Source organism: Pholcus phalangioides, unplaced genomic scaffold, assembly GCF_987345545.1.
Source record: "Pholcus phalangioides strain wild (caught in Gottingen) unplaced genomic scaffold, Ppha-v1.0 ptg000007l_1, whole genome shotgun sequence".
Classification (NCBI taxonomy): Eukaryota; Metazoa; Arthropoda; class Arachnida; order Araneae; family Pholcidae; genus Pholcus; species Pholcus phalangioides.
Window position 1 is genome coordinate 30,407,074 of NW_028301600.1, and position 23,939 is coordinate 30,431,012.

General features: G+C 36.3%; 1 protein-coding gene across 1 annotated transcript in view; it reads right to left on the minus strand.

The window, feature by feature from the left end:
* Positions 1-23,939, minus strand: part of LOC149085160 (carbohydrate sulfotransferase 1-like) — a 97,470-nt gene continuing 73,531 nt past the window's right edge. The window contains exons 2-3 of the mRNA XM_089233012.1: positions 3,476-3,624; positions 1-3,181 (exon numbers count right to left, since the gene is read on the minus strand). Of these exons, the coding sequence (XP_089089138.1) occupies positions 2,178-3,181; positions 3,476-3,624 (1,153 nt within the window). The 3' untranslated portion in view covers positions 1-2,177. The remainder of the gene's footprint in view (positions 3,182-3,475; positions 3,625-23,939) is intronic.

The window sequence follows — 23,939 nt, forward strand, 5'->3', positions numbered from 1 at the left end:
TTTTTAATTTTAAAAAATTAAAAAAAAAAACTAAATTTTCGAAATTTCTGTACAACATTCTTACAGTTTTGCTAATAAACGTACCGTTTACCGCATAATTCTATTGATCTTTGTTGTAGAGATATTTAATTTTGAAATAAGGGCTTATTCGCTGATCACCCTGTAGATACAGATTATGCACTGACTAAATAATGAATAATTAATCAAATCTAATCAAGTTCTTAATTTTTAGCATTTAAATACGAAAAAAAAAATATCTCTTCACTAAAATGACTAAATAAAAATTCAAACACTAACGTTGAAAAATAATTTTTTGGTAGAAAAAAAAGCTTTTTATATATTCTTCTCCACACCACATGCCACTGAAAAAGATAAGAATTTTCGGACACATACGCTTGCATACTTGATTGAAGTATTGCTTGTAAATTACTGCTGATGCAGATCTCAGGTGAGCAAAATGCACTTCGTTTACACCAGGGAGTGAAATATTTGGTTGAAAGGATCTAAAAAAAATTCAAATTTCATGTATCTCTCAATATGCTTTTGGTAAAATCCTACAGGTTTTTTTTAAACTAGTTTACTGCGCGTGTATATAAAGACTACCTAGAAGTAAATTTTGCAATATGTTACAATTTAAATTTGCAATATATATAGTCTAAAAGCTAAGGTTAAATTCTCAGTAATACAGCTTCAACGTCCATTTTAGGTCATAGTAATTACTAAGGGAATTCAATAAAATAGAGAGGCTGTTACACGCATGTACTATGTAGGGTAGTATTTTCGTTAGTGCGCTTATGGGAACGGCAATTGCCGTGTGATCTAAAAACATTCAGATATTGATATCTTGTGATTTATAAAGTAAAATTCGTTGCATGCGATCAGTAAACATTTATGTTCCATGAAATGAAAAAAAAAAGAGATTTAAAAGTGAGGAACGTATTATGAACATCCAAAAAAACTTATTTCGACAAATGATCTACATTTTATGGTAAAGTGTTTGCTCCTGTGCAAGCTAATATAGGCACTATGAGGTAGGACACGGAAACGGGCTCAGCTTTTCTCCATCACATTAATGCAGACAAGTAACATGAGATCACAAAACGATGCAGATTCCACATTCTTCCTTTCAAATCAGAGAATATGCGTGTGTGGAATCATTCGCTATCGATTTCAACAAATTCTGCTAAAATGCATAAATGAGTCAAAAGATAGATGATGAAAGTAGAAGGTTCTCATTTCCACTTAAATTTGTAGTAAATATTGGAACTGGTTTGACATTTGACTTCTAATAGCACCGGAAAGTCAATTTTAAAACGAAATGTATGAAAAAAGGATATTAAAATAGGAACACACAAAAATTATTCAGAATTATTATCGACAAAAAAAGGTATAGATGTCGATATTTTATGGGAACGTTCAACGAATTCGAGGAATAAGAACATATTATGGAGTGTGTTAATTTTTCTTAAATGGAATGAATAATGACTACATCAATATTTAATTGTCTCTAATATATATAACTCTCAATTATCAACGAAATATACACTAAAAATGATGACTATACCACACATCTTTACTCAGAAGTTAATGCCCACGAGTGAGAAAGAAAGCACCGAACATCATCATCGTCTCTGCTTCGAATAAAAATCGTTCATGAAAAAACAAGAGATTAACACAACTTTCAAATGAAGCAAACATATTATTCTGCTTTCTGTCTTGAACTCTTTGCGAATATTTGTTTGAGGAAGACAATGATACACACTGCACTGCTTTTTGTTTTTTTTTTAAGTTTAGCAATGCAATCTTAAAGCACTGACACACCTTCAATTTCGAAGGGTTGTAGAAAGCGGTACTTCACAGCGGAGTAGACATTTCGTTGGCTACTGAAGAAGTGCGCAGAAACATAGATCTCAAATACAGTTATGTGGTCCCTAAATTTTATTGAATGAAAAGCGGCTTTGTATATTTATTCTAATCCCCCATACAATTTTCTAAAGCTGTCCTTGATATTTACATGACTCTAGTGACTAATGAATTACCAGACGCAAAATTCAAGACAAAAATGTTTGCTTTCTCTCCACCTTTTCAAAACATATTAATTTGAGCATACCATTCATTATTATTGCCAGAAAAACAAACAGCAGTTGAAGAAGCTTCAAAATGTGTGGGCAAACACATCACATCGTTTCGCATGATTCTGGGGTGTCTTTTAAAACATCTTCCAGTTGTAAGCTAGTACTATTAATCACCCTTTTGTAACCTAACCTTGCTAGAACTGGATGGCAGTGCCGTTGAACATGTAAAACGTCTTTTAAATCCATGTGGCGACACCAATCAAGGGCTGCCTGCGTTGAATTTCGGACAGTTCTATAGGCAGGTTGGAGAAATGAGTTTGCATTTGTTGATGCAGTTCCTTGCGTGTGAGTCTCGAGGAACTGGGCAACTTCTTCTGGAATTAACCCTAAGCCTAGAAAATCGAAAAGTTTCTGTGTTATCTGTGGAGGATCGAGAGCTAGATCCTCATATCTCACAAGGATGTATTTCTCAGGGTGCCGCATGCGCAGTAAACAGGCGTTCTTCAAATCTTCGTCCACTAATCTACAGAATGAATCTGCGGATGAACAGGCTTTATACTTGCTACACCACATAGCAATATCTTTTTGCTGACGTGAGTGCATTGTCCCTCTGGGATCTCGCACTAAATGCACTATTTTCAAGTTGAGATCCTTATACTCTTCGAGAAGTTTAGCAGCTTCGGCTACAGTCATCCGAATCGTCTTGATAATTTGCACTGGGAAATTGCGGCAAGACGTCGCTAAGAAACACACATTGTAGCACAGAAGTCGATTGTGATCTTTATGAACACACGAATCCCAATATCGTTTGTTTCTTCGGAGAGTTAGAAAATTGCTGTGGAACCATGCCCACTCTGGGAAAGAACCCCAGTCACGGTAATCACAGGTTAAAAGATCGTGGATGAGTTTTCTGGCGGCAGGGAATTGATTCTTCGCTACCACGCTTCCGAAATAATGCAAGGGTTCGAAATGATAAAAAGCAGCGTGGTAGCTTTGCAATAAGTCACCAAGAAAGGATGAGCCACTTCTTGGGTATGATAACAGCAAAATATGTAGCTTCGTTTTTTTTCCAGTATCTACCCAAGATGTGAGATCGGACGGGCAAGCTGAAAAAGACAACAAAAGAATAATGTCGTTTATTAACAAAATTTAAGGAATTACGATAAAAATAATCGATTTCTAAAAGTGCTTGCAATATTATTTATTCAAAGGAATTCTCCCGTAAAATAAATCACATCATCAAGAACAGAGACTCCGATACGGCCGATGAAAGAAGCGAAATAAACTAATACGATTAACTGATCAAATTAAGGTTCAGGTAAAAAGATAGGATCGTGATAACGCGTTATGTGTTCAACTTTTTTTTCTCTTATATATTCTCTCTCGATATATTTACTTACACACAGGATTTGGAAACCTTTGTTGTCGACCGACATTAGTTGAGACATAACTAAGTGCGAAGACGGTGCAAAATCCAATTATTGCTGCTAGAAGCCTTGGAATAAGTCTTGACTGGCGATTGGCTTTATTCCTGAAAGCTTCATGCCACCTGGAAAAGAAAACACATACAAGTTATTTGGAGTTGGAGCCAATAAAAATATCTATTTCTGAATACAGAGAAATTCCTCGGGGTGATGGAAAAATGTACTGTCATGCAAATTATTTTGCTTGATTTATTAAATATCAATTCATTACAACTACATTTGATTTAAACGATATTCTCAAAAATTTGGTGAAATGATCGCAAATAAATGGAAAAGATTTAACAAAAAATAATGAGTTCTGTTGGATATATTGTTTCTTTGACAATACATATACGTTGGAATTTCTTTTCTCCGTTTGCTGACGTGAATCCCAATTACTGTCATGTAGCGATGATAGACAGGGAGGAACTGTCATATAATGATCCGGAGCGTTCCAAACTTTGAGCTTGCAGCATTCACAAGATATGCAAGTAACAATGAGAATTTTCTGAAACAAGAGAACAGTTTTTTCAAGGTTTCCGTAGTTTATGCCTTTGTTAGCTGCTATATTGTATGTTTGAGTTGTTTTTTTCCTTTCTTTTTATGGCCTCAAGACTATCAAAGTCATAAAAAATGCTGAATAAAGAAAGAGAAACTGTCATTGTGTTTACATGAACAAATAAAATTCTGAGCCAATGGATTTTTTTAAATAATTTCCCAAAAATTTGAAGAACCCTCGTGAGTTTACTGACTCGGTAACGCTCGAAAATTAACATAAATCTACATTTACACTTAATTTTAAGAATCTACTGAAATTTAATTCTTCCGATGACCAAGAACTTCAGCATTCAACTCTAAAGTCCCATTTTAAAGTCAGAAAAGAAGTCAGCAGTTTTCATGTGATTTCCTGTATTTATATCAATGATATGCAATACAAATTTGTATGACCTTTAAGAACAGAAAAATATTTTTGGAATCACATCAGGAATTCTCTACATATAGAGAAACGATGACACTCTCCGCTGTTCATACGAAGTACGAAAGCCTGGATAACGTCGTAAGAGCTATTAGCTGAACTAGGCTGTCCATGCACAGTCCCGTTCAGCATTCATACATATGCTCTAAGGAATGCAAATGTCTGGTCCTCTGTAGTTTAATGATTACAACACTCGTCCGGACAGTGAGAGATTGGTGGTTCGATTCCCCACAGAGGAATGCGAATTTTCTTTCCGAACTACATCTCGATCTCCGCTTGGTTATCCAGGCTTTCGTAATTCTCTAAATGTTGGAAAAACTTTTTCTTCAGCCAAACATGACCAGGAGAAGGACTCTTGCTGGTTTTGCGTTAACTGTTACAATCTGGCTAATCAGAAAAATAGATTGGTAGTCAGAAAAAGCTGTTGGGTGACATTGGCATACTCATTATTTAGCGCGTTAGAAAATGGACGGTCGCTATTTGACAAAGCTAACGTTAAAAAAAGCTTGATTTCTCCTACTCCTCGATACGGGATTCAGTGATATTGAAATTAGTTTCCTAGAAAAAACGTGACTACGCGATATATGAGAATTTCAACCAAAACGACGGAACAACCGAATAAAAAAATTGTTCTGTCCCGTAAAATACATGACATATGTTAACGCTATGGCCACTGTGATAAGTTGTTTCCTTGACACATCTCGTCCTGGATTTACGCTTGTAGGCAGGGCCGCAACTAGGGGGGAGGGGGAAGCAAGCGGGTATCGTGCCCCGTTCGCTGGAGCAGAGGGGGCCCAAACTTTATTCCCAAACCTCTGCAACCTCATGGCAAGGGGGCGCCAAAATGCGCACTTGCCTCGGTGACCAAGCATCCAGTTGCGGCCCTGCTTGTTGGGACCCTTTCACCCATACCGACGAATCTGTACGATTTTCCGTCGATTTTGTGACATGAGGTTGGTGAATAGACACTGGTTATTTGGTGACATTGGTGAAAGACTGATAGGCTGTCGTTGAATGGTGAAATCGATCTTTTATTTGCTTTCCAAATGCAACTTTCCTTCACGAATTGGCGCAACGACGATATATAAGCAGCGGGAACCCTTATCAGTTTCGTTAGAAGAACAAGTGAAATTGAAAGTTTTACTGCTTTTTTTTTTGTTTTCTCACTTTCATGTACCAAGAAGAAATTTTCCCGTTTGACAGGAATCAGTGATTGCGTTGCGTATTTTCAGTTCAAGTTGCAGATAATTCGTGATTTAGATTACCTAAAGCGCTGCAGAGAGGATGACATCCTGTCGTAAAAGAACTCAAGGCAGAGTTACGAACAATGACTTTTTTTCATCATAAAAACACACACTCCGGCTCATCTAGAATCATATAAGCTTCTATACGCGACAGAATAATTCGTCTGGTTTCGATTAAGTCTTCAATACTATACATCTCTTTGTATTATCATAGACGCACGAAATTAGCGTGTAAGGATACTGTTGTGAAATCTCTGATGAAGTGTCTGTTAACTCGTTACGCGTTCTGTGTGTTTTCTTTTCTTTTCTCTCAACAATGCATTTTAGTCATGTGGTCCTTTTCTCAGGAAGTGTCCATAAGAAATGGAAGTGAAAAAGAAGGAAAAGAATCGGCACAAAAACATAGCGAGAAAGAGAGAGAAAAAGACGCGTCAAGGACTAATGCCACGTAGGCATCCCTTTTCTCTAATGATGTAGTCAGTGGGCTCCGGTCGATTACGCTATTAATAAACCTCTTGCAGCTCACACATAGTAGAAAAAAAAAATGTAGTTATCCAATAAATGCAACTCCACCTCGACAAGAGTTTTTATTCTATACCCTCGGCTGCTCATTTCTAAAAACGGCATCTACAAAAGGCAGATAATTAGTAAAATGCTTCGTGGTTAAAGGCATGTCTAGCTTTTATTTTATTTTTTTTATTGGCTAAAGCCAAGTAAAGGATTCGGTTGAACGTGTCGACTAACACTAGAGTGTGTTATAAAGGTGGGGAAATAGAGAACGGGATTTGGCATGAGATGGGACGCATGTATCATTCACTGGGCTCTCGTGGGGATCATGTCAACGGAGCGCAACTCTTGTTTCGCTTCGGGAAAATCGTACTTCATTGAATTATTGAGAATAAAAATATATACTGAGAGAGAGAGAAAAAACTGAGCAATCATGTAAAAGGGAGAAGAAGCTTATCCGTCCCATCAACCACGTGTATCCGGCTGTATGATAATGTACATACAAAAGAAATCAAATTTTTACATGCATATGCTGAACATCTACTATCTATCAAACATAGGGTGACCACATGATCCGGGGGAATTCCCGTATTTCACATAATTTAGCCCCTCCCAACTTTTTTTTAAATGTTTTTTCCCCCCGAATTTTAAATTAAACGAAGCCAAATTGGAATTTTTATTCTCTATTGAAAAAACGAATTATATATAAATTTATCTTTCCAACTCATTAATTATATTACGATTATTATGGCTCTATATGTATCATCCCATATATTTATCATGTTAAATGTTTTATTTCGTAAGATTTATTTTAAGCCACTGCAATTTGCAGTAGTGCTTTATTTTACGCGATTTTGGTGATTTTTCGTAAATGTCAGCAATAATTGGTAACTTTGCTTACTTTTGGAGATGATTGGGGACTTCCCGTATTTTTCTGGTGGAAATACGGCCAGCTTGATCGAATAGCAATTTACGATTTTGTATTACGAAGAATTAATTCTTCGATCATTCCATCACGATTGAAGTACCTAATGCTTTCATGGGGAAAACACAGTCAAACTCGGTTACAACGATATCGTAGTTTCCGCGAAATTTCATCGTTATAACCGAGGTCGACGTTTTTGCAACCTTCTTTGAGAAATATAGCCAGATGCAATCAAATACTGTGTATATATATGAAGTTATTTCATTATGATTGGGGGGGGGGGGGTAAGTGACCATGTTTGATTGAGAAAAATAAGGAGAAATTGAGATCATTGATACGGGAAATATCGCCAATTCTTACCAGAAATGTCACCAGTTAACGGCGAAATTACGAAATATTGATTATAAATGAACCTTATTGGTAAATATGGTGTCCGATGAAATGCATATCAAGGGGGAAAAAATGAAACGTAGTGAATATGTGAGATGGATATTTATAGCCGTATCCATTGTTACACACAATTTAGAAATTTTGCAAATTACCTTTATTTCTGATTCTAGTACAGATTATGAATAAATGTAGTATCCCGAACTTTTTGTTCCATCGCTCCCTCCTTAAATTTTTTTTATCTCATCGCTCCCCCCAAACTAAATCTAACCCATAGGAATCTATACTAAACTCATAGCTTCTACCGCCCCCGGACCATTCCGTCATCCCCACGAAGCAATATTGCCTACTTTGGGAACACTTTCTTTCAAACCGAGCACACAAATCCGGTCTATCGCCACGGGTAGTTTATTACTGATTGAGTTGTGTCGGAAACTCAAGCGTGTAGGTAATAGTCTGAGTGCGCATCTAGTGTTGTGTTTCAATTTTCAGTGCTGCCATCTATATTTCAAATTGCGAGTGAAGTGTAGTGATTGAATATTTGTTTCGTTCTAGGCCTGATGCAGTCTGTGGAGAGACTTCAACGGGGAGATCCACTTGCATTCGCGCCCCGAAGTTGGGAACCACAGAAAACCAACTTCAACCGACAACCAACTATGTCGTAAATGGGGTTCGAACTTGGGTCTCCTGTACGTTCCGCTGAAAAAAATGAGACATTAATCTATTTGGAAACAAAAATTGGGGTAGACTGCGTCATAGACACAGCGACAAGTTCTGACGTAAATACGTTCTTTAATGACATAATTGAATTGGTATCATCAGATTTGTCTTTGGAATAGCTAACAGACGATACCAATGTCGTCTATATGCGTTGCGAACCTCTTTCGAGATATAACGTAAAACAATTTCGTTACGAACACGGGCCGCAAGCCTAGTGCCCAGACCGGAAGAAGTATTATAGGCGGAGTGATATCATTGGACTTGTCTTAAAAATCCCTATCAGACGACACCACTGGTTTTTATTTGCGTTGTGATCTTCTCGTGCTATACCGTAAAACAATTTCGTCATGAAAGCGGGCCGCAAGCCTGGTGCCCAGATCGGAAGATGTATCAAGCCTAGAGTAGTGTCATTGGATTTGTCTTAACGAGATCTCTACCCGCAGACATACAAAACACTAGTATATACTGAATACTTCTCGAGATATGAGCGTTTAAATTATTATGAAACTTTTTGAGAATGCATCCAGCATCATCAGATGATTTAAAAGACCTATTCACGGCAAAAACCAAAAAGCTGGCAAGGGAGAAATATGGGACAGTGCCGTGTATGTGTACGACTGATGTCAATGAGCAAGTCATCAAAGATTACAATCTTTTTTTCAACGTTAGGTATCAATAAAACGAAAGACAAGCATTGCCTCGATGTGATTCCTCCAATTCGAGGAATTTCTAGGGAAAAACACAATAAAAACGGGAAAAAACGACGAAAAATACGTCGTTACATCCGAAGTCCTTGCGTTTTCCTCGACGTTATAAACAAGGTTAATCAGAATCCTCCTATATAGGAATCAGCCCTGACAATTACTGACGTTATAACCGAGGTGCCGTTACAATTGAGATCGTCGTACCGAACGTACGTCAATAATACGTTCTTCATTCTTATGAAGATGATACCAAAATGACTTTTCTTTCTTTTCAAACGTTATCCAGATGCTTTCACTGGAACAGGTATCGTGGGGCCTATGCCGTTGGATGTTGGAACTGGAACAGCCCATGGCGATCGATCCCGGATCATCATCATCATCATCATCATCTCATCAGCAGCACATGCACACACACATAACTCCTGTTCGTTTCACCCCCCAATCCTTTCGTTCTTTACTACTCGTGATAGGGTCCATCCATTGGTAGCCAGAAAGCAACCGGGACAAATACAAGTGGAGTTTTGGCCGCTTTTGCTCCGCCTGGGAAAAAAAACACAGAATCTATAGGAAGCTCTTCTATCATTCATTCATCCTAGCGAAAGTGAAACAGAGAGAGAGAGAAAGAGTTTTCTTTATGATAAGAGAAGATTCTTCTCTCTCTCATGTGCCGAGAGCCATTGTTTGTGTATCGAAGGATAAAAGGTGAAGAGCGGAAGAAATAAAAAGGATACTGGCAAAAAAATAAAATAAAAGACATTTCTTATAAGAGAGAGAGAGGACGACGTAATTGTCCTCCTCGCGAACGGACGAAACTATCTTTTTTCCCTATTTCTACAAAAAAATATATAAAAGTGGATCAGTGTATATTCCATTGAAAGGGGAACTTTCTCATTTATTCTTGAGACTTGACTCGGAAGAAATTTCCTTTTTCTAGTGTCGAATAAAAAGCACACACACACACACAAGTGAACGTTGAAGAAAGTTTCACCTTGATGAGCTTTTCCTTTTTTTGTACAGTCTAACTCGGTTATAACGATGGATAGAGATATTGTGTCAATAAAATCGAGATCGAGATTTTTTTTTTAACATAAACGCTGGTTCTTCGTTGGTCCAAAACGATAAAACGTACTTTGATTACTGTAGAAAAAAAATTCGAAACTATTTTTTGCATTCCCCGGGGGTAGTAGATTCTAACATGATCGACACGTTTAAAAAGAAATACGATAAACATGTTGGGGTAAATCGAGAAGCTATCCGTACTTGGAATTAAAAAACCATAAGCATTCTTTATGGGCATTGTATAATATTTCATCGTGTATATATATTGTTTGTGATTGTGTTTTTAATTGGGTTGCTGTATTTTTGAAATATATGACATCCATATTTGTTTATGGGCATCCTTTTCTCAGCCACCTTGTTGGGCATTTTGCCTGTTGCGACCTTGTATTTTGCATTTTTTTTGCTAAGTAGCGGTACCAAGAAAAGCAACTGAGTGCATTGGGTAGTTCACGAATGGACGACTAGGCAGTAACAGCTGGAACAACATGGAGCCCGGGACGATTTTCACCAATTTTTCCCGTGAAAGTAGGGGGGGGGGCGCAAAAGATCCCAGCCTAGGGGCCCTGCTCTAGCATGCGGGGGCCATGAGTAACAGTGGTGGTTTTAAATGCTGTGGTTTTTTATTTTCATCTCTCAAAAACTTTCAACTGTTGGGGGTTGCAATCCAGCTTTGTCAAGTTAAGTAGGTACTCAATTAGAAACACAATTTAATGCTTTTAACTGTGGTATGATTAAAATTTCGTTTAATCTTTCATTTTTTATGAAAACATTAATTGAAAATTTAAGCTCTGGGGTAAAAAACTTCAAAAATGCACCCTACTTTGCCCAATGTTTTGATGGGCCAAAGTAGGCCATATTTCTGCAACCCTTGGTAATTTATATGCGAGTACATGTAAAAACATAATTATGCATTGAATAATTATGTTTATTTTCTAAGTATTTAAGTATTTATTTCCTGACTGAAAAAATGGCGTATACATACAAGTGTTGGCCTGGAAGTTGAAGTTATGCAGACTACAGCAATGACCACCCTCAAAACTATAAGGATGCAATTAGATCTGTTGAAATAAACCAAAGGCACAAAGCTGCAGATAACTTTAAAAAATACCTCGAAGCACCATTAAAAACAAACTTAAAAATGTATTTTCTAGCAAACCAGGTCATCCCAAGGTTTTTAGTGCCGAGGAAGAACTGACATTTGCTAGTTACGTTGACAAAATGTGTGACTATGCACTATGGGTTCCTAATAATCATGTTTTCTTAACTTTCCTCCGTTTTTCGAGATCGAATATCTTAGTGAAGATTGCGCTTAGAAACTTGGAATTTTTTATTGGCATCAGGAGAGACAGGGCAACAACTTTCTAATTGGGTTTTCGGGCACACGGGGAAATGTATGAGTTATTTTTTTCATTTTAATAACTATACAATTTCTTGAAACATGAATGAAATCTGAGTATTACACGTTATTTGGAAAATGTTTCTAATTGGAAGTATGCCTTTAGGATCAATGGGAAAGTAAAATGTCATACCTCCGGTTTGCTAAGCACCCCGTATATCGTCCCCCGCATGTCAATCACGAATGTTCTAATTTCTCTTTTTTTTTATCAGCTAGTTGGATACTTTATTTTGCTATGTAAAGTTGTGTCTGAAACGCGAATGTGCATTCCTATTGAAATACATGTTACAAAACATTTTAGGAAAATAACTTCCATAGAGTAACATGGGTAGAGAGCAAACATTCAAAAGTCATTTCCCACGTTCTTTTTTTCCAATGGACATTGCACATTCGTGCTTTTGGCACGAGGAAGACAATATATTTGAGAATGAAATTTGATTTTTCATACGTTTCTTGAGTTCTATAAGACATATTCACAAAAATATATATACGTACATGGTCATTTTCAGACGATTTCATCCTAAAGCCTGATCCACACCCGTAGCTCTATAAGCCGTTCAAATGCCAGCTTTTACGCGGCTTGTAATTTAGTAGTGCTTTGGAAACAGCTGTATATAAATAACGCAGAAATAAATAAATTTTGCACCGTCCTCAGGCGAGGTCTTCCTATACAGAGTTGTAGACCAGACTTCTTAAATCTGGATTGATTATAGAAACAAAAAGTGCTTTTTGGCTCTTAATTACAGTACTAGATTCTTATAAGCGGGATTTTAATTGGATTTCAGGAGTCCGTTTAAGCAAAAGCTTCAAGAGAAAATGAACAAACGTGTTAAGAATCTGAATTCCTTGAGAGATAATTGTAGATAAAAAAACGGATATGAATCCGCGTCTTTCTAGGAACACTGCCAATGTTTCTATGCAAAATGGATGGAATCTGTCGACGATTATGCGATAAATCCTGCATTTGTTATCATAGATATTATCATTAGGAAAGGCAGACAAATATTCCATCTTGTACTCAAATTCACACAATTTCTTGGAAATGCAGAAAAAAGTCTCGTAAATCCTAGTTGTAACAACTTAGTCTATAAAAGTGAGTTTGGTTAAAATTTTTGACATTGTTCTTCAGCGATGAATACGGAAAAAACAATACTTCATAAATATTTATTAATGATAAAGCCATTTCAACACTTACACGAAAATTGGCAGAAAGCCTAAACCAACAAAGTGAAGTAACACTTAATATTAATGACTCCAGTTGAAGAAGTTTGAGTCGAGCCTCACGCATAATGTCACCTTATTTTTGCAGCACCATGTGTGTGCTTGCTCCCCCATAAATTAATTCTGAAGCAAAAATCATGTACGGTGGAAATTTAATCCTGAATAAATCATCCTACGAGACTTGAATATACAGGATGGTTATAAATAAGCTGACGCTATTCAGACGCATGTAGCACCCATTCTGATAGAGGTATTTTGATGAAACTTGGTAATATAAACATATATATGAACCATGGAGGAAAAAGAATGAGATTCAATAAAAAAATAATTTCATATTTGACCACCAGGTGAAAAAGTGGTGCTTTTTTTATCGCAGCTATCCTTTTCCCATCGTCCAAATAACGTTTCTACCAAGTTTCAGGGAAGTACGTCCACCACAACGAGCGCTACATAGGTCGGAGTAGCTCCAATTCAATAAAAAGAAAATTGAACTTTTTTTTATTGAATCTTTCTTTTCCCCCATGATCCATATATTCAAAACCATGTTAACCGAGAACATAATTAATTAATAATTTAGATAATAATAATTAATTCGAATTTCCAATCAACTGCAGTAATCCGTCGAAAAGTTTTTGATGGTCTGTGCGACTTTGCTTTAATGCCAACGATATGGTGGGAAAATTGCGTGACTAATTTCACATTCCAGCAACGACGCCCATAAAACCAGGGCCATCTCAATAAATGGATTCATCCACTCATGACCCTGGGGGCCTCATGTCCATAGGAGCCTACATAACGAAATCTGGCACCATGTTTATGGTAAGAAAGTATGATGATATGTAAGCTGTTACCTCCAGCTTTCTACGGGGCCAGATGAAATCACTTTGCCCGGGGGCCCATGACTGCCCTGCATAGAACCCCCCCCCCTCCCATAAACCAAGACGGAAGTTCACTGAACCCTAACGTTCGGGTCCAGAGAGGGAACTTACGGAACAAATTTTTGCTCACTGTAAATTTACTCAAAAAAATCAATTACATAAATATAAAGAGTTTCTGTCCTTGATGAGGAGGGGAGGGGCTTTGAATATTACAGAGGACCATGAGGCGAAAATGCAGTCCAATGGGAGCCATGGACGAAAAAAAGTTTAAGAAATACTGCACTACAGTGGTCAGAGCCTGCAGGTAAAGGGTTGAAGAGGATTTGGTTGAGGCGAAAAATTCATGATATCCAAGCACTGCGTTATCAATTTGAATGAGTGTGCGCCGATATGTTATTCTTATTGAGACAAATTCAATGGTATTCATTAAAAATCGAAAAATGCTCAAAATGCAATCCTCACAAAGGATCAAAAAAATGCCCTAGTCGAGTCCAAACATTTTATTTTAGTTGCGTAATTATTTTAAATAGCTTGTGCCATTTTTGGTACAAATGCGATCCAGTTTCAAGAACGTTTCGCTTTTAAAAGACTTGAATCTGTTCACTTGATCGATGTGATTTCAGTAAATTCCAAATTCCCATAAGAAAAAAAGTTTTCTTCCAAAATTACGCCATTTTCTTATTCAAAATCTCATTTCACAATGTATAATCATGCGCAAACATTTAAATGATCGGATAATCTGCGTTAAAAGTACTAATTTTTTATTTACATTTAAACTAATATAAGACTTTTTTTCTTTTATTCCACTATATATAAACGTTGTGGAAACGTACAAGAACGAACAATGCCAAAAAAAAAAGAAGGATAACTGTAATAATGATAACGAGGGTCACTGAGGTCTAAAATTTCAAAAGCACTGCGTTATGCTTTGGTTACTGCAACAGGATGCTTGAGAGACCAACCATAACGGTGCTATTTTTTGGTAATTTGATCTTCCATTTTTGGTAGCACATAACTAATCCAACCATCAATTTTGATGAAATGAAGTAAAAAACAAAATGAAACGAGAGACAATACTCTCACTGAATAAAGGTGATCTTTTGCTATTTCGACCAAAATGATCGACAAAAAGTTACACGTAGAAATGAGAGAGAAAAAAAAGCACAGTACTATATTAATAAACTTAGAAGCAAAAAAATTAATAAAATGAAAGTATTATGTTAAACTCTATCAAATTTTTCTCTTTCCTTCGGAAAAACGTGGTTTCATATAGATTATAAGAAAATATACATTTTAAAATTTATCAAATTACGTTGATCGACATGCATTAGTTCCGCTGGTCCTGTGTATATTTGAATATACCTGGCAAAGAAATGGTAAAAAAATCCATTATACCTATTTCTTTTCTCATTTTCTTTTGAGATTTTCGAAAGTACATTTCTTTAGGCTCATTTCGATGCAAAACTCAGCTATGTGTGAAAGCAGTACTTTTTTTTATCTAAAAATAGATGATTCCTTGTTGGTGTCATTTTTTGAGAGCTGTTGAAATTTTACGTGTCCAGAGATTTATGAAATCGCACCAAATTGGCGTCAAATAAAATTCAAGGTAATTGGGTATTTTGCCTCCCTTGTATTTGTATTGTAATGTATATTAGTAATAACTATTTAGCTTTGCTAAGCAGGATTTTATCTGTTTATTAATAACATTAAAATCAAGGCAAACTGTGTTTATTTCACCCTTAACCATTTTAGCTAATGCTAAAAAAAATCTAACTCTAAAAAAAACTCTAATACTAAAAAATTCATTCCAGTTAATTAAATAGCTGTGCTGATAAATTCTTTCAATTAAAGATATGCTAACAGCACACATTTACATCCATCTTTTCTAAAAAAAATCGATTTGGTTTTTATGGGGACTGGTAGAGGTATCAAATAAATCTACTTCAGCGCCTCACGACACAGTGCGTGAAATTAGGAAGGCAGTCATGTGTCTCCAGTGGTGTAGATGGTAGCCTGCTTGCCCGGTATGCAAGAGGGCCTGGGTTCGAGTCCCAGCGGAGGCGTGATGACTTTTCTTTTCGAGCTCGCCTCGGCATAATATCCGGAAAATGACTGTTTCCTTCTATGATTCCGATTTAAAAAATGTTCAAAATGTGTTCAAAAATCACCCTGTACCAATTTTGAGAGTAGAACTACGGTGTGTCGCAAAATAAAGAATATATAAATATGTATACGGTCTCCTTGTTCTCTAACTTCCAATCAGAAAGTTGTTGCCCTGTCTTTCCTGATCCCAAAAAAAAAAAAAATCCAATGTTTTTAACTGCAATATTCACTGAGATATTTGAATTCAAAAAATAGGGGAAAAGTTGGAAAAGAACAATATTGTTACGATCTATAGACGATTGATGGTGCGATTTGTTCGATGGTTCTCAGAAATATCGAAATCTGTTGGTACCGGTTTTGGTTTAGCGGAAATAGGTGCGATTGGCGAAGAACTGGTGGAGGGTTAGACAGAAGCTTCTAGAAGGTTACGCCCATCCAGATAATGGCGCCACAAACCTGGTACTATGAAATAGAAATTTGTGGAATATTCTTTTTCTCGAAGCTTCGACCCGACCTATAAATAGATTTGAGATTATAGGGATTTTTGATGAAAAGTCAGTTATGATTGAACTTTACGAGAAAGTTGTTAGCTCTCTCTCTGATTAGCTTGTAAATACGTGTAAATTTCTGTTCTATAAATAAACCTGTGTTTATCCGTCGAACCGCTTCTCGTTTTGCAATCTTGAAGTCTTGTGAAAAATTATCCGGAACAATATAAATGTGGGAGGGAAGCATTGTGTGTTACTTTTTTTTGCTGTTCTTTCCCAAATTTTCTCAGAGATTTGTGAATTCAAATATCTCGGTGAATATAGCTGGTGAAAACATGGGTTTTTTTGTTGGGCTCAGAAAAGACAGGGCGTGACTTTCTAATTGGAAGTTAGAGGATAGAGAGACAGTGAAAATATTTAGATTTTTTTAATATTTTGCGACATACCGTATATTTCCACTGTGAAAACTGGTACAGGGTGATTTTTGAACATATTTTGAGCATTTTTTAAATCGGAATCATACCTCTACGACGAACGGTTCATGAGATAAAGGCCGCATTAGCACTTACAGGACACCCTGTATATGACAAACACAATGGTTGGAAAAAACCCATTATACTAGTGTTTCTCAATTTTTTTGGTATTTTACAAAGTACATCTCGTGTTATTTCAGTACAAAATACGGCTTATATAAGTACGGGGTGATTATAAAAAAACTATCCCGACATATGGGCCCCTAACTATCATACCATTCACAGAAACTGAATGAAATTTTGACATAAGGTATTTTGATGCATGCGCTCAAGAATGATATGAAACACAACAGTGCCACTCTAACAGTTACGGTTACAGTGAGAAAATTTCGAAAATATCAAATGGCAACACCAAGTTTTTTGTATTGGAATGCGATCTCCATACTGAAAAACACTAAATAGCGTTGGAATGGCACCTGTAGCACGAAAATCCCCGGAGCTAGGCAAGGAAAAAGTAAAAAGGTCTTTGCCGTGCACCAGAGCATTAATGTTCGTTTCATTCGTCACACCGTTTCTTCGGCTGAGATCCCAGCCTGATTAGTCCTCCACAAGGTCATGTTGAAAATTTGTGAAACACAATAAAAAGCTTTATTTTATGCTGCTTCTCTGTCCTTATTGGTTGTCCTCACTTTTAGCCTATCTACCGCCGGTGATTTTCATGCTACAGTTGCCGTTCGAACGCTATTTAGGGTTTTTCACAATGGAGATCACATTCCAATACAAAAAACTTGGTGTTGCCATTTGATATTTTCGAAATTTTCTCACTGTAACCGTAACTGTTAGAGTGACACTGTTGTTTTCCATATCATTCTTGAGCGCATACATCAAAATACCTTATGCCAAAATTTCATTCAGTTTCTGTGAATGGTATGATAGTTAGGGGCCCATATGTCGGGATAGTTTTTTTATAATCACCCTGTACAATACTTTTTATCTAATTTATCTAAGAAGAGTTGATTACTAGTCGTTGTCATTTTTCAGAGCCGCTGAAATTTTACGTTTTTAGAGATTTATAAAATCGCGCCAAATTGAGGGAATCGGAAATAAAATTCAAGGAAACAACTACTCAACTTTGCTGAGCAAGAGTTCCATTTCATAATTTTGCATTTATGAAAACTGAAATTCTTCACCATCTGTGATAGATAATAGTAAAATGAAGGCAAGCAGTATATTTCGCCCTTATTTAGCCATTTTAGTTAATTGAAAAACTCACTCTTATTAATTAAATTCCTGTGTTGATGCATTGTTTCAATTGACCATATGCAAACAGAGCACTAATGAACATTTATGTTTGCGAGAAAAAAAATTAATACGTTTTCATGGAAGGTGAACCATAATAGGGTCTTCAGCCTTCCATTCCAGACATTGCGTTCCAAATTATAACATTCCATGGAGTAGAATTTCTGCACCATGTGCAGCGTGAAAACGCTGATTGGTTAAAAACTTGAAATTCAGGTTCTTTGATCAAAGTTTTCACGCTGCACGCGCTGTAGAAACCTGCTTCTAGCAAAACCTGGCTTTAGTTTCCCTTTTGAGTAAAGTTTCCCCCCCCCCATGCATTAAAAACAAATGTGCTGCCATCTATTGGTGAAAAATATAATAATAAAGAAAATATAGATAATAAAGAAAATTGAGAGCATTGCACTATATTTAAAAAAAAATTCAAATTATTTCTTTGATAAAATCTCAAAATTTTCTACAACACTAAGAAATTTCCCACATTGGACAATTTTTCGCCTGACCACCAGTGTAATACCGGTCTAAGGCTGGTATTACACTGACCTTGACAAATGCAACCAATGAGCACATCGGTTACACTCGAGCGAATGCAACCGATAATCTCATTGGTTGCGTTTGTCAAGTCTTGTATAAAAGGACTTTCATAAAACTTTTATTGTGTGGCCCAACGAAATTTCCCTTTTCATAAAATTTTCCCCATACATTCAAAACACAATGCCATCTACTGATGAAAACATTTACCGAAGAATTTAAATAATGAGAAATAAAGTGAAACCTTTCTTTTGCGTACACCAACGGGACAAAAAATTTCGTCCCAAAACAGGGGTGACCGTTAATCAGGGGGTTGAAATGCATTCTTTTATTATACAAAGGGAAATTATTATTTGTCGTAAGAGATTGGTGTCCTTTAAGAGGAGTTATACTGTATACATATTATTTTTGCATTTCTCATTTGATTCAACTCTTAAAATTTTCCATAAACCCTAAATATGTTTCCCCTATTTTTTGGACTTTTTACGTGCCCGCGTCGGACATGTAGTATAAAAAAATACATGCCCGAGCGGAATTTTTAAGCAATAGATTTTTCCAGCCCTGTTTTCTATGTGAAGAACCTACTTTCTCAAGATGGGTCGGCGGGTCACGGCAAAAAGCTCCGAGGGCCATATTTGGCTCACGAGCTCATGAGTTGAAGACCCCCTACCATAGAGGGTTAGGGTAACGCCCGTTTACATGCTTTGAATATATATACATGTAAATTCTAGCACATGGCGGTATTCGGACCGTAGATAAACTCATGCTAAAGTCATGGACTTTTCACACGAGATCAAGAACATGTGGCACGCGAACCGAGTAACCAGACTCTCTTTGTCTCCCCTGCATATATATATATATATATATATATATATATATATATAGCAGCCATTACACATAACCACAGAAATGATACTCGAAATCCCCCTAGAATCGATCGTAACATTGAAGTTACAACCCGCAACTGCTGCATTCAGATTCAGGAGACAAGCCGCCATAATTCAGCATATGTAATGAAGTGAGAAACTCCCGAGTCACGTCACAGACTGTGCAACCAAAAACAGACCATTCAAATAATAAAATATACACGAACCCAGAAATAAAAAAAAAAATTAAGTACCTCGCTACAAGTATATTTACGAAAATTGCATAGTTGAAGGAAAAAAAAAAAATTGAAATATAAATTTCTTGGGGCTATTTGAAATGGATCAAAAACATACACGACACGAAATGTGAATACGATCCCGGAAGAAGTAAATACCACCGTAATGTAATTTATCAGCTTAACAATAACCACTTGATTCGGAAGTTTCCCGAGACGCTTCCTGGATAGGATAAATAGTTATTAAAAGATGGATAATTTGACACTAATATACAGCTTGTACTGTAAATCCTAATGTGGCCTTTATCTCATCGATCGTTCGTTGTAGAGGAATTTTTCTGAGCAGCGTTATCCGAAAATATAATTATGGAGAGTAATTTTTTCCAAAATTTTAAGGGGTATTTTTGTAAAAAGAGGGGTATTTATTTTTATCAGTGAGAAATCTAAGTGCAATATTCACTGAGATATTGGAATTCGAAAAAAAAAGCAGGAAATTCGGGAAAAAACATTCGTTAAATGCGGGTTGAACGGTTTTTCCGCATTTAGAGCTGATTTCTCCCAAATCTCCTCGGTTTTTCGAATTCGAATATCTCAGTGAATATTGCACTTAGAAATTTGGAATTTTTTTTTTGTTGGCCTCAGAAGAGACAGGGCAACAAAATTTACATTCGGTTTTTGAGCACACACGGGGACTGTATAAACACCTGAGATCTTTATTTTTTCATGTATATGGCCTCTCAAACAAATTTTGAGATTTTAAGTAACTGCACATGATTTGAAAACTTTTTGGAATTAAAATGTTTCGAAAGTTAACGGTTACAGAGATATCCGCTGTGCAAACAATTCAGCCTGTATAACTCGTAACTTCAACTGTTGTTGAAAGCATCTACAGCTGCGCTAAACGTGAAACGAAATGACAAAGTTACTTAACGTAAGAGATCCTTGGACATTCACGATGTTTGCTGAAGAATTTTTCTTGTTATCACGATGATTCAAGACAAGGGGATTATTCATGATCATAAGAGTGTTATAAATATTTTAGGATTATATTCGTCATATTTTACAATAATAAGATTTGAACGAAAATAAATACGTAATTATTTTATGTCAAATTTTATTCTCTACATGGAATGCATTAATATTTCATTATTTTGATATCCGAGATATAGAAATCGAATAAAGAATCTTCTATTCTTAATGCCTTTGATGCAGATGTATGGAAATAAATAACCTGCTGTTTAAACATGTTATGTCATGCAATGGCGTAAACACATTTCAGTCTCGTGGGCAACGCATTTAAAACGTGACGTTCCTCATGATGTGTAACGAATTTCAGGAAAAGCAATGATGTTTTTCTACACATGATTAGCCATTTTTGAACAATAATCGTCAAGGACGGGTGATTTTATTAATGAATAAACAATATATATGTTAAACCGTGACCACACTTGTGTCAAGGCTGGCCCAATGCGCCCCACGGGCAAGTAGTGGGTTTGCCCCACCATTGGCAATAGCCGTCAAATATTAATTAGAGGTTGGAAGGTATTGAAAGGCTGGTCGAGCACCTTTCAGCTTCCAACCCAAGTCAAAGGAGCATCCTTCTTTACCCATCTTCCAATCCGTCTGGCCACACATTCGACGGAGAACGCCAACAGTCACAACACGAAGAGTGTTATAGAAAAAACGGTTCTGTTGTTCTTGGCCGATATTCGCCAAGAAATATTGGGTCAAGCTGTGCTAATATGTAACCGGCCTATGCTGCTTTTTTGCATCAGGGAAAGGCAAATATTGGAAGCAAAATGAGCTCATGAAGAATTTCTAACGAATCGGTGCATGCCGGAATGTGTGTTCTGAGTGCATGTGTGGTAAAACGCATTTATGTTGTCTGAATTGCGACTTAACGCTTGTTGAGTTCGGGATTGCTTTAAAAATGTGTGGCGCAACAAGTCTCTGCAGCGGCTCCGGATGGTGTTTGCGCACCCATGTTTCTATGTGATTTTAGATTGTTATCGTATGCCTGAATCACCCTGTATACACGTTCAGTTAAAAAAGTTCAGAAGTAATTTTCCCTCTAACACACCAGCGTAGCCAGCTAGCGTTTATAAGTGTAGAAGTGTAGTTAGCATACATGATTATCGGTCGAATCGGGAAAATCACTGTTTTGTGACGCAGTAATACTTAAGATGATTATAAAAGATTTTCAAAAAAATCAATGGTGAATATTTGTTGAAAATTTAATTGATCTTCTATACCTGTAGCATAGCGTTGCTTGGGAAAGAAATAGAGGGGAGGGGGAAAGAATATATAGATTGAGGAAAAAAACGTGGTGGGAGACATTTCTCTCTCCAGTTTGTGCAAAATATACTAGCAAATCTTCTTGCGATGATATCCTAATACCGTTTTGGGGAAGTGGAAACGCGAGAGATAACGTAGGAGATAACATAAAAAAAACACACACATGGTTACGATTCGGACTTGTGATTTATAAATGTGCTATGGCGTTAATAGCTATCGCAATTATTCTATGTGTAGGGTACGTCCATTTCTGAAAAAGAGTGAAGCTCTCCTGTTATTTTAAAGTCAAACACGTGCATAATACCTTTGTATTTTCCTCAGTCATTGGAACCCCTTATTTTATGGCTTTACTTAAGGGCTTCCTTTTCCTTGCAGAATGATTGCGTAATGAATGCCCTTCAATACTTTTTGCCTTCTTTTCTCTGCATGTGATTTCTTTTTTTTGCTCATGAAATCCCTTTCCCCTTTTTTCGGGAAATACGATTTTCCTTTCCGAGATTCCCGAAGGCCTCAAAATGTCGGGAATTTGGAAACCCCTACTATTAACCATCATGCCCCAAAGGTCTTACCCCAAAGGTCATGCCAACTTGCCCCACATCTGTCGCAAGTTGACATAGTTCTGAACAAAATTGTTCAGAACAATGCCAACGAAATGAGCATACAATACAATTTAAGTTTTATTTTGATCATTAATTTGTAGCCAAGCAGTACCGCTATCCGCAGCATCAGTCACATATTACAGAAAAAAATAGAAAAATCACAAAAACAAAAAACTATGCCAACCCAGCGCTGGTCTCCCCAAATCAATTTGTTTCCCATCCCTTCGTTATATATTACGTTAGCAAATTCCATCATTTTCTGGTTCAGAACAGGACTTTTTTTGATAATATAGGCATTCATTATAATCTCTATAATTTAAGTCTCAATACTTTTATGACCCCCTTCGGTTATAGCAATAAAACTTGCATGCTAAAAATCGGAGGTAACGAATCTCAAAAATCCATTGGTATCCATCAGTATTTATGCTTCATTTTAGGAATGTTCCCCAGAAATTCTTTCTATACAGCATCATCTCAAAGATTCGTACCGGAATTCATTCGTTTCTCGATCAATGCCTCAGATTAAGACTCGGCTCAACTATTCTCTTTCTCCTCAGGGCTCACACGCAAACTAACCAATATTTTTCAGGACTTTTCCCACTCTCTGGATAGGGAAGAAACGATGCAGATGCCATTTTTCGTACGCCTCTCAACATCCCATCCAATCATAATTTATTGCTCAAGCGATGAAAATCTAATTATTAGACTATTAAAATAAGAACGAAAATAAGAATACATACATAAATTTTAATCTCTTCAAAGTATTAACTTGTAAAATTTAATTGAGAATGATGATAATTTGTGTAATCCTATTTCTTCATTTTTAAAAGATTTTCTTTTCTTCTACAGAGTTTATGTCTGAAATAGAAAATTGAATCCTACGTCGTTAGTTTCATAGACAAAAATAATTAATTATATTTTCTATGCATTTCCAAATAAAAGGCTTTTACTTTTGGTGAAAAAATAATCATGAATATTGGCTTCGAAGTTATTAAAGAGTTTTGATTCCGCTAATGAGCTTGTTTATTGTGAAATTGCAAGAGAATATTGTTTGCTTCCAACATTTTATTTCTACGTTATTTATGTGTTTCTCTACTCATTTAATTTATCCCCGAGAGGAATTAAATACTTTAAATATGCAGTGATACCTCGCTACAACAATACTCGATTTAACGATAAGTCTCTCTGCAGCGATATTTTTTCAAATGGTGTTTGGAATATTATTGGCATATATAGTCTAATGTAAAACTCTTTTTGGTATAAATATATTCTTTACTACAATAAATTCCTCTATAACGATTTCAATAATCAATTTGAATTTTTTTTTGCTAATAAATACTTATAAATACATTTTATAGTGGTACTAACAACGCCAATTCGGAAGAAATGCCAACTACAGCATAATTTTGGCGGCACGACTGATGATAATGTTACCTCTCGATATAACGATACAACGATCTACAACGATTTTTTTCTTGATCCGGAGAGTGTCGC